Source organism: Uranotaenia lowii, chromosome 2, assembly GCF_029784155.1.
Source record: "Uranotaenia lowii strain MFRU-FL chromosome 2, ASM2978415v1, whole genome shotgun sequence".
NCBI lineage: Eukaryota > Metazoa > Arthropoda > Insecta > Diptera > Culicidae > Uranotaenia > Uranotaenia lowii.
The window spans coordinates 126202928-126222436 of NC_073692.1; the positions used below are offsets into that span (position 1 = coordinate 126202928).

At 41.0% G+C, this 19509-nt stretch overlaps 3 protein-coding genes across 3 annotated transcripts in view; all 3 read left to right on the plus strand.

Annotated features, from left to right (window-relative positions):
* Window positions 1-19509, plus strand: part of LOC129744036 (SPEG neighbor protein-like) — a 523363-nt gene that overhangs the window by 219418 nt on the left and 284436 nt on the right. The window lies entirely within an intron of this gene.
* Window positions 119-2347, plus strand: LOC129741836 (uncharacterized). The gene has a single exon (XM_055733629.1). The coding sequence runs from the start codon at window positions 119-121 to the stop codon at window positions 2345-2347; it is 2229 nt and encodes a 742-aa protein (XP_055589604.1).
* LOC129744037 (uncharacterized) lies at window positions 4226-5492 on the plus strand. The gene is made up of 2 exons (XM_055736362.1): window positions 4226-4485; window positions 4592-5492. The coding sequence occupies exons 1-2, from the start codon at window positions 4269-4271 to the stop codon at window positions 4849-4851; spliced, it is 477 nt and encodes a 158-aa protein (XP_055592337.1). The 5' UTR covers window positions 4226-4268; the 3' UTR covers window positions 4852-5492.

Sequence of the window (19509 nt, forward strand, 5' to 3'; positions counted from 1 at the left end):
ACTATTATACAAGGCATTGAAATTGCCTCGAGAAGGTAATTAATATTCCAACCACCTCTATTTTGGTACGTTTTGTGCTCCGCTGGGAATTTATCTTGCAGATTAACGCACGTGCATAATGGCTACGGAACGGCGTATCAAGTCGCTCAAAATGCGACTTCGAAGTATCGAGACGTCGTTCAACCTGATCAAAGTCTTCGTTGAAAACTTCGACGAAGAAACTCAGTCGATGGAAGTTCCCGTTCGGCTGGAAAACCTGGCCGTGTTGTGGATGGACTTCGGCAAAACGCAAGCCGAACTCGAAGCCGCTGATGTTGACGACAATGAGGTGATGGAACATCAGCTAAAGCAGCGGGCCCAGTTCGAGACTGACTACTACCGGGTGAAGGGTTTCTTGCTGTCCGTGAATAAAAGTACATCGCCTCAGAGCTCCCAATCTTGTCACTCCGGTGCGCATTTCCCTACTTCTTCGCAAATTCGGCTCCCAGATGTGAAACTTCCTGTTTTTAATGGCGCTCTCGAAAATTGGTTGAATTTCCATGATTTATTTATTTCGTTGGTGCATTCGTCGACTGAATTGTCCAATATTCAAAAGTTTTATTATTTGCGTTCATCATTAGCGGGGGATGCGTTAAAGCTGGTACAAACGATTGCGATTAGCGCCAATAATTACCCAGTTGCGTGGAACTTGCTGATAGATCACTTCCAAAATCCTGCACGTTTGAAACAAGCCTATGTCGACTCCCTTTTTGAGTTTGCTCCGTTGAAAAAGGAATCTGCAAGTGATCTTCATTCTCTGGTGGAACGATTCGAAGCTAATGTCCGCATCTTGAAGCAGTTGGGAGAGAGAACCGAGTTTTGGGACGTGTTGCTGATTCGTATGCTCAGTATTCGTCTCGACCCCACTACACGAAGGGATTGGGAAGAATTTTCGTCGACTCATGAGGCAGCTACCTTCCCAGATCTGGTCAGCTTTCTTCAGCGGAGGGTCACAGTTTTGCAGAGTGTGAGCAACGTTCAACTGGACACTTCATCGTCTTCGGCACCCAAAAAACCGGTCCATCGATCAGCAATCATCAGCAATGGAGCCACTCAATTCTCACCTCGCCAATGTTTCGCCTGCTCTGAACACCATCCACTTTATCTATGCCAGACGTTCGCCAAGATGACCATCGAAGACAAGGACAAACTAGTACGCCGTCAACAACTCTGTCGGAACTGCCTACGGAAGGGACATCAATCCAGGACTTGTCAATCGAAAAACTGCTGTCGAAAATGCCGAGGGCGCCACCATAGTCAACTATGCAGCACAGGTACCAGCCAGGGTGAATCCAGCAAGCCGAGAGCGGAGGGGAATGCGTCCAGGGATCCTGACCCTCCCAGCCAAGAAGTGTCATCGTTATCTGCAGCAGTCGGGAAACTTCCCAAGAAGGGTCACCCTAACAAGGTGCTTCTAGCAACGGCCGTGATCAAACTGACGGATGATTACGGCAATACTCACTTCGCCAGAGCGCTCCTCGACTCGGGTAGCGAATGCAGCTTCATCACCGAGTCATTTGCGCAAAAACTCAAAGTTCGTCGCACCAAAGTTCACCTCTCCATCTCTGGAATTGGCCAGTCATCCACTCAATCTCGCTCCAAGCTTCGCACCACCATTCACTCTCGAGTTACCGGATTTTCGACCATCGTAGAGCTCCTCGTATTACCAAAACTCACTCTAAGTTTGCCATCCGCCACTTTAGACATTTCTAATTGGAACCTTCCGAAAGAAATTCAGCTCGCAGATCCTAACTTTTACCAAAGCAACCCTATCGACATCGTCCTTGGTGCAGAAATATTCTTCGATCTTTTCAAACCGCCTGGCAGAATTCCACTTGGAGATTCACTGCCTGTTCTTGTGAATTCTGTTCTGGGATGGGTTGTTTCTGGGAAAGTTACCAACTCTACTGCTACAAGCTCCGTTATCGCCAATCTTGCAACCGTCGCAGATATTTATCGCCTCATGCAACGATTCTGGATCATCGAAGAGGCAGATTCAGCTCCTTGTATGTCGGTGGAAGAAGCAGCCTGCGAAAAGCACTTTTCGCAGAACGTTCAACGCACCCCAGAAGGTCGATACATCGTTCGATTGCCGTTCAAGAAACCTGTTTCCAGCGTAGGCGACAATCGCAGCATCGCACAACGTCGATTTCGGATGGTCGAGTCTTGCTTGCAACGAGACACCAATCTACAGGCTCAGTATCACGACTTCATGGCCGAATACGTCACCTTAGGACACATGCAGCGAGTAGACACTTCTACTCCACCTACCCAGCAATATTACTGTAAAATCCTCGATCTCCGATGATTAAACAATATCCGGTTACGGTTCAAATTACGCATTGGAATTGTTGCGTATGGAAACCTGTTTCATTAATTGCTTTCTTCCCGCTGGCGCGTTCACCGAAGCACTGACTGGGCTGCTTATGATCGACGTGAGTGCGAGTGAGAGGTGAAAGGCAAAACAAGAGATGCATGTATATAGTAGACTTGACGAAGGTTTGTGCTAACGCCCATAAGGTAATAAATACACTGTGATAAATCCACACCTTACATTCTCCCTCTACTTTATTAAAAACGAAAAAAAAATGCTTATAACGCACCTTTAGTGAATATCACGTGTTCATAGTTTCTCTTTTCCATACTTTTAGCAATGAAACAATCGACTAGGAAATTAGTTAGCTCATGCCTGCTTATACTTGGTAATTTTAACAAGAACGATGATGCAAGAAAACAATCATAATGTTTAATAAAAACTCATTCTTGAGGGTTCCATCTTTTGATTTTGCTTTAAAACTTTCTACTGTCGTTTTGTAGCTTATTTTCATTGATTCTTGAAACAGAAGCTTCTTGTTTCCGGAGGATGTTGAGGATGACGATCAATCACAGTTGACCGAATAAAACTCAGAAGGTGTGAGTTGAAAGTCGTCATTGTTCAATCAATTTTTATGTATATTATTATATCCGATCAAGCAATAAGCTATTTCTGTGAGAACTACATATACTTACAATGTGTGGCTGGAAATCATTGTTCAAACTTCCCTTTCCTCCGATAACAAAATCGGATAGAACAGACCCGATTTTTTTATTTTTATACAAACGCCCGCAAAACACATTTTAGATACACTATATAAAACTAAGAATACATATACACAGCGCACTTAATTGGACTGCGTACTTTATACACACTAACCTCTTTGGTTAAATTTTATACGGATAACTGCGACAGCAAAGCATCGCATAAATTCCTTTTTTCAGTGCAACGGACAATTTTAATTTAAATACACGGATTTGAATTGCATATACATACACACTCATTTGGCGGAACCCCTGAAAGTTGTAAAAATGACCCATTATTGCGAACCTGCATGATCTGTCAAAACACGGGTCATTTTGTCGAGTCAATATTACACATTATTTTGAACAGCCCGGGTACGCTTCAAGGCGTGTAGTTTCAGAGCTTGTCAAAATTTCATCCGTTTTGTGTGGTGGAAACAAAAAGCACGACAAGATCAAATGAAAGGCGACAATTTTATTCTTTGCGGTGGGCGATCTGCAGAAGCGAGCCGAAAACTATTGAGACTCTTCAAGAAAGGCTTTGAGGGTAAGTAATTTAACATTAATTAAAATATAATCAAATAACCGGAAGTTTCAACTCTTTTCAGATTTATTCTTCCTGTTGCCAGAGCCGAAACCGACATGCCGCTTCCATAATGAAGGGAAATTATAGGAACATTTATGTGTGTCTAAGTTGTAAGTTTATACAAAGTAGTTTAATTTTGGAAATAAAAACGTCAACGTATGTTTGAAAACAATTGAAATTCTTTTTTTCATTTGATTTTTCCATTTTGCATGTAATATTTCTAACCACAAATGACTGCTCACATCTCCACCGAGGGGGCAAGCGTTTGAAATAATGTGTAAATTTGACCCGACGATATGACGTATAGCCTATGTACCCTATAAAGGGTACAAGGCCTGTATACCAAAAAGGAGTTAACCCAGTCTTATCCGATAACGGATCAAAACTACACTATAAGGGGTTGCGCCAAATGAGTGTGTACATACTACCAAATGGTTAATAATTATTTTGTGATGCGTGCACATTTATTGGGCTTGTATATTATGCTGTGGGGAATTGAACATCTATTTTGTGTGTTCTGAGTTGACCGTGTGCGAATATCAACATTGGCAAAACAAAAAGGAGTTCGTTCATAGCGCCTAGGCAAATGAAACGAACAAGGCATCCAAAGTTTTCAACATCAGCAAGCAGAACCCCATATTACGCGAGTATAGCCAGCACCCCATTGCAGCCATGGCTCCAACCCGGTGGTCGTTACGAGGACAGAGGTGCAAGCGAATTTCTTCCAGCCGAAAATGAGGTCGTCAATGTTGAGAATGGAACCAAGCGGGAAAAGCAAAATGACTCGAAAAGTTTCGCAACAGGTATTTGAAATATTTTTAAAACTTCTGGAATCTATATGCCGCATTGTTTATGTGTTTCAAGGTTTCGAGACTTAATGTGCCTTATTGTAATTTCATCTCACTCCAGCTGGACATGCCACTATCAAAATCAAACCAATTCTGCTCCTGCAACATCCAACCGCAAATGGCGCATCGCTTCGCTGGGTCGGGACTGCATCGAATATTTGGCGGAAATCAACACTCCTGCCCACCTCGGTCAGGGCTATCAACGTCCCTCGAAACGATACAGACACCCAACCCGATTGTACGCACATCGGCCACTTCCAAAAACAAACCATCCTCAACGCTTTCCAACTTTTGCTGAGACCACCACAATTCTGTCAATGAAATGAACTGCATACTGCATAGTGATTCTGTCTAAGGAAACTATCGGACTCAACACGAACCCTGTATCGACCAATGAGCGAAGGAGCAGTTTCAAGTCTATGTTCAGCCTTGCCAGCTTATCCCACTTTACTGAGGAGAAGTAAAAAATAAATTAATCGAGGAGTTAACTCCAAAACCTGCAAGCTAACTGGAATCATCAATCAATGTGCTGAAAGGCAGATACATCCGAATGCTTTACTTCGTAAGCATTTACTGCTGTTTCCTTCGAGTGTGCTTGATGTCTTACTAGGTCTCACGCATGTCCTCGGTAAAAGCCCGAATACATACAGACGTAAATACTTCAACATGCGAAAGCCTCTCTTTAATTCATATTGCGCTAAACGTATCATCGGTCATACAATAAGCATAAACTAGACAATAACAATTTGTAGACTTTAGGAACCTTTGGATTTCTGTTTACAATAGACGCACGTGTCCTTATATTTGCAAAGCAATCAATATGAACTACATCTTTGTTTGATCAAGCTAATAAAGTTGCAGTTAGAAATGTTATTGGCCGTCGTCGCCAATCAATATTTATCTCGCGGCTGGTGTGTGTTCTTTCGTTAAAGACGTTTCAATAAAAAACTTGCCAATTTGAATCTTTCGTTGAAATTTAGCTAGCCTAGCGATAAACATTAATCAGAAATTCAACTTTGGCTGGCATACTCGCCAGGTTGGAACAAGCTGGCCAACTTGCCTTATTAAGATGAGCTGGGGTACTTGCTGTGTATGAATAAGCTGGCGTACTCGCCTGATCAGATTTAAACTGGCGTGCTTGCCGGCTCATTGCCAGAAGAGCTGGCAACTCTGCTAGTTAGAAGTTCCTTGGATCGAACGTGATAAAAATTAATACATTTTAGCGGATTTGAAACGTGAATGAAAGATAGGATTGTTCGGAACTGTAGTTAAAGTGCCTAAGAATAAGTAGTGAATGAAAGTTTTTTGATTGATGATAGTTGAGTGCTGAAAAATCAATCAAAATGTGGCATAATCAGGGCGTCTCTTGTTCCATTTCCATGTTGTTCCATGAAGAAAAGTTTTGTACACCCCCGAAGAAGCGTTACGAATTCATATCGTGGAAAGTGAAACGTAACGCTATCATAGAAGAAACGTCAACTTTACTCGACGGTCGACGGACGGTGGACGGCGGATTAAAAACAACGTCGCGAAAAAAAGATAGCTGAATGATAGGTTTTTTTTAGTTTGGTCCTAAGGATTTTTAGTGGATGACATACATTCCTCCGAATGATATATCCTATAGGAATTAAACGCAGTATCCGCGGCCTCGCTAACTTAATTCGAACAATATCCGAATTATTTTGCAGCAGATCTAAGATAAGTATTATTGATTGCCTTAAGGGGGCCTAGGTAGTGATGAGGTGTAAGTGAAGTTGCTGTTGTGTAGGAAGAGAATACGAAAGTTGATAGAAATTCATTCTTGAAAATTAAATAATGTATATTTTGGGGGGAAAGCTTTCGCACATACAAACACACACGCACGCACACTTACAAACACACACAAAGCACAAGAACGGCGATTATGGTGAGAAAGCTACGGCGATTTCAAGAGAAATTTATGACATTAACAGCTGTACGTGGAAAATTGCACAAGATATTCATGACATCATGTTCATTACATTTTTGATGAATTTCTCTTGTTTGGAGACTGCTTGAGTTATAATATTGTTTAGTCAGCTTGAGATGAATAACGATTAAAACCTCGACAAAGATAACGGATATGTGTCAGATTCGGTTAGATGGGACTTACATAGTCCAGTCAAGAAGAGTTAAGATGTGGTAAGATATCAATATGGTAGTGTTTGGCTTCTAAAATATAATTCGAAGGGTGTTTCCTGGCTAATGAAATCCTCGATGACCGAATAATTACAGATAAGTATTAACACAAAAAATGGTAAGGTAATTCTATTGCATTTTTTTTTATAAATTTATCTCAATCATTTATTTAACATTAAATACGAGTCAATCTTTTATGGGACGAATCAAGATGCTAATCTAATATAATCGACGATTATATTAAATGAGTATCCGAACTTGTCAGAACATAAAAGATTGAAAGTCTAATCATAATCCACTATCCCATTTGGATATTAGACTGTGATTGGGCGGGGCTTATTGATGAGGAAAGTAGCCTCGGAATGTACAGCTAGGTCTCTGTCATTCTGAAATGGGTTACTGGAATCGCAATAGAGCTGACACCTCCAGCACCCGCAATTGAACAAATTTAATCAAATAGATTAATATTGATTCTCTTGCATAACATACCTGCCAGTTCAGGGGGTCGTTGGATGGATCACACACACACACACACACACACACGTGCTTGCCGGCTCATTGCCAGGCTAAAATGAGCTGGCGTACTCGCCTGTTAGGAATGAATGAGCTGGTATACTCACGTTTTAGGAATCAATGAGCTGGCGTACTAGTCTGGTTATTTAGCTGGCGTCTTGCCTGATTAGTTGGCTGACGTACTCGCCTGGTTAGACTTAGCTGGCGTACTCGCCTAATTAGTAAGCTGGCATACTCGCCTGGTTAGTTTAAGCTGGCGTACTCGCCTGGTTAGATTTAGCTGGCCTACTCGCCTGGTTAGTTTTAGCTGGCGTACTCGCCTCATTGATTAGCTGGCGTACTCGCCAGGTTAGATTTAGCTGGCGTACTCGCCTTGTTAGGTTTTGCTGGCATACTCGCCTGGTTAGTTTTAACTGGCGTACTCGCCTGGTTAGATTTAGCTGGCGTACTCGCCTGATAAGTTAGCTGGCGTATTCGCCTGATTAGTTAGCTGGCGTACTCGCCTGATTAGTTAGCTGGCGTACTCGCCGAATTAGTTAGCTGGCGTACTCGCCTGGTTAGATTTAGCTGGCGTACTCGCCTGATAAGTTAGCTGGCGTACTCGCCGAATTAGTTATCTGGCGTACTCGCCTGGTTAGATTTAGCTGGCGTACTCGCCTGGTTAGTTTTAGCTGGCGTACCCGCCTGATTGATTAGCTGGCGTACTAGCCTTATTAGTTAGCTGGCTTGCTCGCCTGGTTAGATTTAACTGGCGTACTCGCCTTGTTAGGTTTAGCTGGCGTATTCGCCTAGTTGGGTTTAGCTGGCATACTCGCCTGGTTATTTAGCTGGCGTACTCGCCTGATTTGTTAGCTGGCGTACTCGCCTGTTTAGATTTTAAGAAGCTGGCGAACTCGCCTGATTGGATTAGGACTTAGCTGGCGTACTAGCCTTACTGGGTTAGGATTAGCTGACATATTTGCCTAACTTTGTTTGGTGATTTAACTTAAATAATAACATGAATTGCCGTACTCGCCTGACTTAGTCAGAACTTACGTGGCGCACTCGCCTGACTTAAATTAGTAATTCGACTTGCATACTTGCGGGTTTTTTTGGACTGCAACTAAGCTGGTTGCTTATTGTTTGTTATTTTTAAACTGACCTTTTCTGCTCCAAAAATTTTTATCACTAACAGTAATCGGAAAATCAAGCTCACGTTTCTTCATTGATATGACTTTTAAGGGCTGAAATATTTTGTCAATGCGCACAAGCTATTCATAATGAACATTTTTTGAGCTAGCAACTTTGCCAAATAGTTTGAGTAAAGTCAACTCACCTCGTTTGAAAATCCGGCATTCAGGAATTCACAAGAATACATAAAAAAAAATACATTACCATCTGTTTCAGTTCTTAGCTGACGATGTTTTGCATACTGATCCACGAGTTCACATATCGATTACGTTCAACGTTTTCTTCGGGTCGCTTTTTGGAAAATGGCCGCCATTTTGTTGAAACTTCTACAACCACCAATTTTCTTCCGGTTTTGTGTTGAAAGCGCAATGTTAAGTAACACAACAAAGTTGTGTCTCCTGACAGGATCGCCAATGTAAAATCCTCGATCTCCGATGATTAAACAATATCCGGTTACGGTTCAAATTACGCATTGGAATTGTTGCGTATGGAAACCTGTTTCATTAATTGCTTTCTTCCCGCTGGCGCGTTCACCGAAGCACTGACTGGGCTGCTTATGATCGACGTGAGTGCGAGTGAGAGGTGAAAGGCAAAACAAGAGATGCATGTATATAGTAGACTTGACGAAGGTTTGTGCTAACGCCCATAAGGTAATAAATACACTGTGATAAATCCACACCTTACAATTACCTTCCTCATCATGCGGTGATTCGTGAAGATAGCTCGACTACCAAGGTGCGAGTCGTCTTCGACGCTTCGTGCAAGTCAGGATCTGGTAAATCGCTCAACGACGTGGTCGAATGGTCCAGCTCAATTATTTTACAATTTTCAAGGCCCTATTTTCACCTGGGCCAGGTGAGTCCCTGTCCAAAGATCCTATATTCCTCTTGGAAGTGCTACCGGGTCTTCAATTTCAGGAACTAACGAGACGAAAACACGACACCGACCGACGAACGAATCCACAACAGCGACCGACGAACGAATCCACAACAGCGACCGACGAACAAATCCACAACCGCGACCGACGAGACGAATGACAACAAAACTGCGACCGACGAAATGAAAACGCGAGGTGCCGGCACAAAAGTAAACAACACCTTCACGCTGCGGGGGAAATAATCATCGGTGCCCGAGTTTTCAACCAATTGGATGCTGTCAGAAATGGGTATTTCTGAAGGGGCCAGTATGTTCGATGCACACTGAGAAAATCGTGCACGAATAAAGTGGCGCTATCTGGTCCTGGGAAAGCGAAGCAGCCCAGTGAATTTTCATTGTTTTTCCACTGGGGCATGCTGTCAGACCAAAGGCGTTAGCAGCAGTGGGCTGCGAGGAAAACGACAAAGATTAATTTCCGCTCTTTTCATCAGGCCCACTATAAAAGGCCCTGTAGGAAAACGCGTGGCCTCTTTTTCCGACAGTGGCGGCCGAGGAAGAAACATAAACAATCCGACCCAGCAGAGCAGATCATTGAACAAATTTATTGTTGTAATTTAAAGTGATTATTGTGCTGTAAATAGTTGTACAAAAGTAAAATTAAGGTAGTTAAGTAAAATAAATGTAGTGCAATAGGAATTATTAAAAAATTATGTAATAAATAAGTGGAATAAACTTACTTACCGGTGAATGAATTGAAGACGAACCAAACTTACCTGTGTACTTACCTGCGCAAAATCGATGACGAACCTGAAAGAAAATTAACTGAGGAGGAAAACCAACGGCGAAATTAAAGGTACTTCCGTTCAGACGGGTAAAGGTTTTTGAGCGTCATGATTTGAGTTTATATACAAAAGGTTTATGGAATTGCAATTTTTAAATCTACAATAACAATAAGGTTCAGTTTATGAACGTAATTGAGGATCATAAAATAAAATGTCTTAGACATAGAGTGGAATTAAGCATTCCAGAATCTTTTTCGCCCGTGGACCGGACTTTTCGGAGTAATTTTTCGAAAAACCATAATTAACCACATTTGATTGCAAATTTTCTAATTCAAAATCTAAGCAATATCCGAGCAAATCTGAGCAAAATTTGAACATTTTTCGGAGAAATGAAAAAAACAAAGTTGTTATAAAAGACTTTAATTTTACTTTTATTTTGTTGAAGCACATCAGTTTTATTTTCAGTCCGTGATAAGTTGAAAACTTCGAAAATTTCGTTTTTGAACCCAAAAATCAAAACTTGCAATCACTTAATTTGACTTTTTTGCTTAGTTTTGCAAAAACCTTCTCAAAAATCTGGGCCATATCTTGGCAGATTTTCCCAAACCGGGCATCCAGGGCCCAGGCCATGCTGAGTTGTCTTGAAATTTTTCCTTAACATCCAGGCTAGGCTGCTCCTAATGAGTATGGGAAATTGAAAACCTATGAAATGTTATGCGCTGCATGTTAAAATTGATCTTAGATTTAGTACAAGATCTCACACAAAATTTGTGCCAGATCTTATCACGGGAAGGGGTCGCTCAACGAGCCCGAAGATTGTATCGGATTTTGGGACATTTTGTTCGGGACAAACTTGAAAAAAAGTTTTTCATCAATAATTTTGGGGCCCTTCGGTAGATTTCTTTTGAATACGGTTTTTCATAAAGCTCAAACTATGACAAATATTTCATCCGAAGACTGCATTTCGATTGGAGTTAAGATAAAAATGTTATTAGTCTTCAAAAATGGGCTTACCTTTTCAAAGGTGGATTTCATCAATGTTAATGAGTCGGGCGGTCGAACATATTAACGCCTCATTAACAGAGATTCCATTTTTGAAGCTTAAAAACTACTTTATCTTAACTCTAATCGAAATTTAGTCTTCGGATGAAATATGTGACATAATTTTTTCATGTTTTTTCCGAACAAAATGTGTAATTTGACATGAGATCTTGTACCAGGTATTGGAATAAGATTAAAGATAAAACCTGCAGCCAAGGTTGCTGAAATTACAGAAAAATCTGTAATTTCACAGTATTTATAGCAATTTTTTTCACAGAATCTGTGTCACAGAACACAGAATTTTGAAAAAATCACAGATTTCACCGAATTTCTGAATTTTGAAAGGATTTCCAAAATTATAATTATTTTGGCCAATATAAAATTTAGACTTTAACTTTGTAATTCAGTCAAGTATGATTACCAATCCTGGTAATTTCAATCGTTTGTACTCAACTTAAATGAAAAAGACCCAATCTATCATGAATTTTCAATGAAAAAAAAATAACGTCACAGAAAACCATCACAGAATTATAAAGTAAAATCACAGAATTTCAGATTTTTTTTTCTCAAAACACAGAATTTTTTTCGGCAACTTTGCCTGCAGCCTGGGTAAAATCGGGCAATCTGGAAGGCTTAGTTATATAAAACTAAATTCCACCGGAGGCAAGCCAATTTTCTGACATATTTGTCAACACTTTTTTTTGTAAACCTTTTGACATTGAGCGGTAAATTAACCACGGTAATTCTCCAAAGGAAAGAGAGAGTTGAGCCCCTTATTCAATCGCCCCCTTCCCAGTTCTCTCGGTCTTGGTCACTGTATACAGATTTAACCTATTTAAGCATCTTATTTATTTTTTATTTTATTTACATAGTATTCCGTCTCACGACATAACTTGACGAACATAATTCCTAAAATTCACTCGGTTCATAGCAACCGTTCTCCAATTTCTCGGGCACCCCACGTTCGCCAGATCACGCTCCACTTGGTCTAACCACCTCGCTCGTTGCGCCCCCGCTCGTCTTGTTCCTACCGGATTCGTAGCGAACACCTGTTTTGCAGGACAGTCGTCCGGCATTCTCGCAACATGTCCCGCCCAGCGTATCCGGCCAGCCTTCACCACCTTCTGGATACTGGGTTCGCCGTAGAGGCGCGCGAGCTCGTGGTTCATCCTTCGCCTCCACACTCCGTTCTCCTGTACGCCGCCAAAGATGGTTCTTAACACTCGTCGCTCGAATACTCCGAGTGTACGCAGGTCCTCCTCGAGCAATATCCATGTCTCGTGCCCGTAGAGAACAACCGGTCTAATAAGCGTCATATACAGGTTACACTTCGTGCGAGGGCTAAGTCTTCTCGACCGCAGTTGCTTGTGGAGTCCATAGTAGGCACGACTTCCGCTGATAATTCGCCTCCGGATCTCACGGCTGGTGTCATTGTCTGCGGTCACCAGTGAGCCGAGATAGACAAAGTCTTCGACTATCTCCAGCTCGTCGCCGTCGATCGTGACCTTGTTATTACTGGACAAGCGGGTTCGGTCGCTCTCGGATCCGCAGGCCAGCATGTACTTCGTCTTGGACGTATTAATCATCAACCCAATCCTTCCTGCTTCGCGTTTCAGTTTGCGGTAGATCTCCTCCACCGCCGCAGATGATCTGCCGACTATATCAATGTCATCGGCAAAGCAGATAAGTTGACTGGATCTGTTGAAAATCGTGCCCCGCATTTCGCCCACCGCTCGTCGAATAACACCTTCTAGCGCCACGTTGAACATCATGCAGGATAGACCATCACCTTGTCGAAGCCCCCTGCGCGATTCGAATGAACTCGACAATTCACCCGAAATCCGCACACAGCACTGCGGTCCATCCATCGTCGCCTTGATCAGTCTGATCAGCTTCCCGGAAAAGCCGTTCTCGTCTATGATTTTCCATAGCTCGATACGGTCGATCGTGTCGTATGCGGCTTTGAAGTCGATGAATAGATGATGCGTAGGGACTTGGTGTTCACGGCATTTTTGGAGGATTTGCCGCAATGTGAATATCTGGTCCGTCGTAGACCGTCCCTCCATGAAGCCGGCCTGATGACTTCCCACGAATCTGTTTGCTTGTGGCGTTAGGCGGCGGAGTAGGATTCGGGACAACACTTTGTAGGCGGCATTGAGGACAGTGATCGCTCGGTAGTTCTCACAGTCCAATTTGTCGCCCTTCTTGTAGATGGGGCATATTACCCCCTCCTTCCACTCCTCCGGTAGCTGTTCTATGTCCCAGATCCGGATTATCAACCGATGTAGGCAATCGGCCAACCTGTCCGGGCCCATTTTGATGAGTTCAGCTGCGATGCCATCCTTTCCAGCCGACTTGTTTCTATTCAGCTGGCGAATGGCTTCCTTAACTTCACTCATCGTTGGGAGTGGCTCCTCTTCGTCGTTGGCTACGCCGGCGATGTACCTTTCCCCCACCGTCTTGATCTCCTGCATGTGCGCCGTTCAGGTGTTCATCGAAGTGCTGCTTCCACCTTTTGATCACCTCACGATTGTCCGTCAGGATACCCCCGTCCTTATCCCGGCACATTTCGGCTTGCGGCACGAAGCCTTTGCGGGATGCGTTGAGTTTCTGATAGAACTTTCGTGTTTCTTGGGAACGATGCAGCTGCTCCAGCTCCTGGAGCTCCTCCTCCTCCAGGCGGCGCTTTTTCTCCTGGAAAAGTCGAACTCGCTGCCTCTTCCGCTGTCGGTGATTTTCCACATTTCGACGGGTGCCTCTTTGCACTACTGCCGCCTGCGCGGCATTTTCTTCGTCCATCACCCTCCTACACTCCTCGTCGAACCAGTCGTTCCGTCGAGATCGCTCCACATAACCGATGACGTTCTCCGCCGCACTGTTGATGGCTGTTTTGATGGTATCCCAACAGTCCTCGAGAGGGGCTTCGTCAAGCTCGCCCTCTGCCGGCAGCGCTGCTTCGACCGATTGCGCGTAGTCTGCCGCGACCTCGGGTTGCTTCAGTCGCGCGATGTTTAACCGAGGCGGGCGCCGGTTTCGCTTGTTGTTCACTACGGAGAGTTTTGGGCGCATCTTCACCATCACCAGATAATGGTCCGACTCGATGTTGGCGCCCCGACAGGATCTGACGTCGATGATGTCCGAAAAGTGCCGGCTGTTGATCAAAACGTGGTCGATCTGTGATTGCGTTTGGTACGGTGATCTCCAGGTGTACTTGTGTGGGAGGCGGTGCTGAAAAAAGGTACTACGTACGGCCATTCGTTTGGAGGCGGCGAAATCAATAAGTCTGAGGCCGTTTTCGTTGGTCAGCTGGTGCGCGCTGAACCTTCCAATTGTCGGTTTAAATTCCTCCTCCTGGCCAACCTGAGCATTGAAATCCCCGATGACGATCTTGATATCATGTTTTGGGCAACGGTCGTATTCACGCTCCAGCTGCGCGTAAAATTCGTCTTTGTCGTCACCGGTACTTCCGAGGTGAGGGCTGTGCACGTTGATGATGCTGATGTTGAAGAACCGGCCCTTGATTCTCAACCGGCACATTCGTGAGTTGATCGGCCACCACCCGATCACGCGCTTTTGCATCTTTCCCATCACTATAAAAGCTGTTCCAAGCTCGTGTGTGTTGCCGCAGCTCTGGTAGATGGCACGACCATCTGGATACGTTCGTACCGTGGAGCCCTTCCAGCATACCTCCTGCAGCGCTACGATGTCGAATTTGCGGCTCTTCAATTCGTTGGAGAGCACGTGGGTACTGCCCACAAAATTTAGAGATCGGCAATTCCATGTTCCAAGCTTCCAATCGCTAGTCCCTTTTCGTCGCGTGGGTCTTTGCCGATTTCCATCCGAAATTTGTTGTTCGTTATTCGTTGCTTATGTTTTTTTTAGTAGTCACAGGCTCGCAAGGCCCGCAGCTAACCCCACTATCTCGCAGGAGGACCGTCGTGATGTTGCTGTTTTGGGTCCCGAACACCACCAGGACGTTGTTGCACTCCGCACGCCGCCCCTAACATGGAGAACAGACGCGTACGAAGACCCCTAACTCATTCTGCATGCGACCAAAGCATCCACCGGGGTTGGGTACCCGATCTCCGCTAAGGTTGCTCGCACCCCAGCTAGTACCACGGGGAGGTAGAGAATCGGAGTTGCAGACAAGAGGTGATATGACCACTACCCGAGGGTTGGGTGTATGGGGTCTCGAGTTGCACATTGTCTACTTCACTAGCCAAATTTAAGCATCTATAGATTCTCAAAATATGTACGAAAAAAAATTTTAGACAAATTTTCAAATGTTTTTTTTTTAATTTTTTGTCAGTTTGCAATTTCTCAGATTTTCTTACACCTGAGTATATTATCGCGAGTTTTTACAATTTTATTATATTCACCTGAAAATGCAAATTCACATGATTACAGTGAAATTATTGCGTTGGTTCTGCGATTTTTTTGCAAAAATTAAACACGCAATTATGTTAAATACTTTTTTAATATTCATTAGTCAGCGTAAATCACCACCAACAGGCTGCTGGTTCTTTTTGAAAGGGTAAATTATCAAGTAAAATTTAAGTGAAATTTTCTTTGAGCGTCTGGTACCTGATTTTAAGAATTTTTTCGAAGCATGTTTTTCTATAATTTTTTTTAAAGACTTTGAATGAAGCACAAATGAATTTGGTAGCAGAACATTGTCTGTTAATAATGTTTGAGTAATTTTACAAGGTTTCAAAAACTACAAATTTTACACAAATCGATTAATAAACAACAGAGATATAGCGATCTTCACCTTTCTTTACCGTTAAAAAACAGGAATACTAGCTGGTTAGGGTCATATAGACCCTGATTACTAATAGGGCTATATCTTCAAAACTACTGATTCGATTTTTAGAAATTATACCACTTTAAAATTGTCAACATATTCAATATCTTTTAATAAGGAAAAAAATTATAATTTTGTTGGTGTCTGAAAATTGAGCCAAAAGACAAAATGATCAATAAATAACGCTGTATTTGAACAAAAATAGTGACCATCCCGGTAGAAATTATGAAATTTCGCTATGTCAGCTAAACTTTGGCTGATTTTAAAGTTCACCAAAAATTTAAAAAATCTGAAATTCTGATGTCATGTCACGAGTAGAAATATCAGAAAAATTGGAATATTATCAATTTTTTCATGAATACCATTATTTTGTTTTACTGAATAAATAGCTTATATTTAGAAAACTAGGCTGAAAATTTTCTTAATCTATAAAAACATGAAAACATCATTTTAATTTTTTTGGGTTTTTTTATCTCATTAAGAACCGAGAAAAGTATTCAACGTGAGATTTCAGAAATTCGCTTAGCCTTATTTCAATATCAAATGTGCAGGTTTCAGATTCTTGAGTTGATTGAAGTGTCGTTTTGAATATCCCATAATATTATTAAAAATGAAATTTGACATTTCATAGTAGTTTTTTTTTTTATTTTTTATTTCCATAGTTTTCCGTCTCACGACATAACTTAACTTGGTAGCAAAAAATATAAAGAAAAAATCGATATACCTCAGATTTGGTCCCCAATATGTTGAAATTCTCCACACTTCATAATCAATCCATCTTTATCGCTTGAAAATAAATATGATTGAACAGAACGGAAATTCCAACATTCCTTGATTCTTATGAAAATATAGTTATAAAATCATATGAAAAAATTAAACAAACTTTTCAAATAATCAGCTGTGGTCTGCAAAATCAAGCATTTTAATTATTTCAATATGAGCTCTTAATCTATCTGAGTTCAGACCAAACAATTATAGTGTAATTATACGATTTCCACAATATGAGTGATTAGATATTACAAAAAATGAATTATCTTTGATGCAAAATATCAATTTTTTTTAGGACTTTTTGGATTTAAAGTAGGGTTGCCATCCGTCCCAGAAAAGCGAGACATGTCCAGCTTTTTTGATGAATGTTCCGCTGTCCCGCTTTTTCCTCGAAATGTCCCGCATTTTATTCTTGGAAAACCTTTTAAATTTAACTTACTAAAACTGTTAAAAAGCAAATTTTAGTCTCAATTCGAGTTCTTTGCCGAACAGAAAAACTTTTAAATACGTCTTTTTCTCAAAATATGCAACATTTTTCATAGTTTATATAAGACAATACTGAATAACTTCCAAGCTATTATCATTACAGTACAGGGCTTTACAGTTAAGTTTTGTTGGAGCCCGTTCGATCAATGTGTGAAGAAAATATTGTTTAAATTGCTTATAATTATAGATTCTAGAATTATAAAGTTTAACTTTTCGCCGGAATCTTAGTTTAATTGCTTTATATTATACACCACCTTTTTTGACTCAATTGTCCGAGATATAGAAAGATGGAATGATGGAAAAAAGCGTATAAATGAAAGCCATGTAAGAAAAACTTAGCAAAATGAATCTGCCTTAAAAAGAAAACCTTAGTGAACCTTCTATGAACAATATCAACTGATGGTAAATGTATAAGTTTAGTTACAGATTTTTCTAAATGTCCCGCTTTTTTCGGCTTTGTCCCGCTGTTTTTTTTTTTCGCGAAATGTCCCGCTTTTTTCTGAAAGTATCTGGCAAGCCAAATTTAAGGTCAATTTTTAAAGACTGTAACAATTATTACTTAAATTTTTAAAAAGCATCAAATAGCAGACACTTGAACGATTTCAAAATGGGTAGTATTTATGAAAATCGGTTCAGTAGTTGATTTTTTAACCAAAACAATAATCCAGATCTGTATCTAACCTTAACTGACTGATTTTCTTTTTTTTTTGCTGGGTGACTCTGATAACATTATTAAAAAAAACTTAAATTTTACAAGCCACCAAACATCCCATAGTATCATATTGACAGTCGATTGCGGATCAGGGTAAAAATTCAAAATTCACTAGATATTTGTTTCAAATATTGTTTGCTTCTTTGGTTATATCGAATCTTCGGAAGAATTTTATAATGACAAAACCAATTTTATAATGATTTTATGATGAAGTTATTACCGAAACAATCTGAAAGAAAAATTAAAATTTTCGGAAGCTTTCAAAATTGTTATTTTTTTCATGAAAAGATTATCGCGAAAATATCTTACTTTGATAACGATTGTTGAAACCATATTGATATTTCCTGGGATACACATTCCTTAAGTTCACTGCACAGCAAACCAAAACATTAAAAAAATTAGATAAATTCGAATTTATCAAATTATTTATGGCATGATATTTTTAATCTCATTGAAAATCAGAGCAGTGTATTTGTAGCGAAAAAATGTATGAAAAAATGTTTACTGGAATTGTGAAGTCTCATTTTTTTGTGAAATTTTTGCTCCATTTCACCGCAATTGCTCCTCACGTCATAATTTTCGAGTTATTCAATTTAGGATTTAAATACAAAAAATGCACAACTTCTTTAATTTTTAATATAGCTTTTAAAAAATTCTAGGCAGTTTGTTTATTATATTATATTTTTATACGAACACACATATTTCCCTTCAGCTCTCGACGATCCAATAGGGATGACCTAAGCAAGCAGCAGCATCAGCAGTGCAGTGCATCCCTAACAACCATCCCCGGGAAAGCTTTCTCTCTGAAAGCTGCGGGTGTTGTAAAAATTTTACTACCCGCATAGCTTCTGAACGAACGAAACACCGACGACGGCTGGCTGTAAACTAGGGGCTGTTGTGATAAGTTTTTTTGTGGCGACTTATTTTGGTTTTTTTTTCTTCGCTTCTCAGCATTTTTCGACAACATTGGCTGAGTGTTGCGTTAAAGTGCTATCTCCAAACCCATCTATTACGTTCTGGGTGTCAAAGTTTACAAAACCAATTTTTTGTTTATGTATTTTTTTTTCATAGTTTTACGATCGATGATGCGATGTAACAAGAGAATAGTTTGTTTCTCGTATAAAAATATCTACGGGCACAGCTTCTACGAAGCTTGCATATATATTGGAAAATGTTCCTCAGAGCGGAAAAACTTGAGCCAGCCAACCAAAAATATCCGTTGTCGGGTTGTAAGCGAAAAGCAAATTATTTCAATTAGTGTTCTAATCCCGGACACTACTAATCCTGAACTAAAACCAAAATTAGCATAATTAGAAATTCGCTGAACAGGATAGGGATTCAAGCAAATTAAAGCTACAAAACGTTATCTCATGGAATTGAGTTTTTTTTTATCCAACAGCATAAAGACAGAAAGAGGTTTGATCCCATCCACTACGAGGAGTAAAATCGACGAAGGTCTCGTGAAAAACGAGAAACAGATAACCCGCCCCAAAAGGAGCAACCCTGTTAGATTCGTTCCATCAGAAAAATTTCCCAGTTGGAAATACTGTGCCGAAGGTGAATCGAAAACGAGAAGAAAAATGAAAAAAAGAATAAATGAGCTGCCATGAATCATTTGCAGGTGTTAAAAGGTACAATAAAAAGGGCGGTGTTGGCTCGAATTACGGATT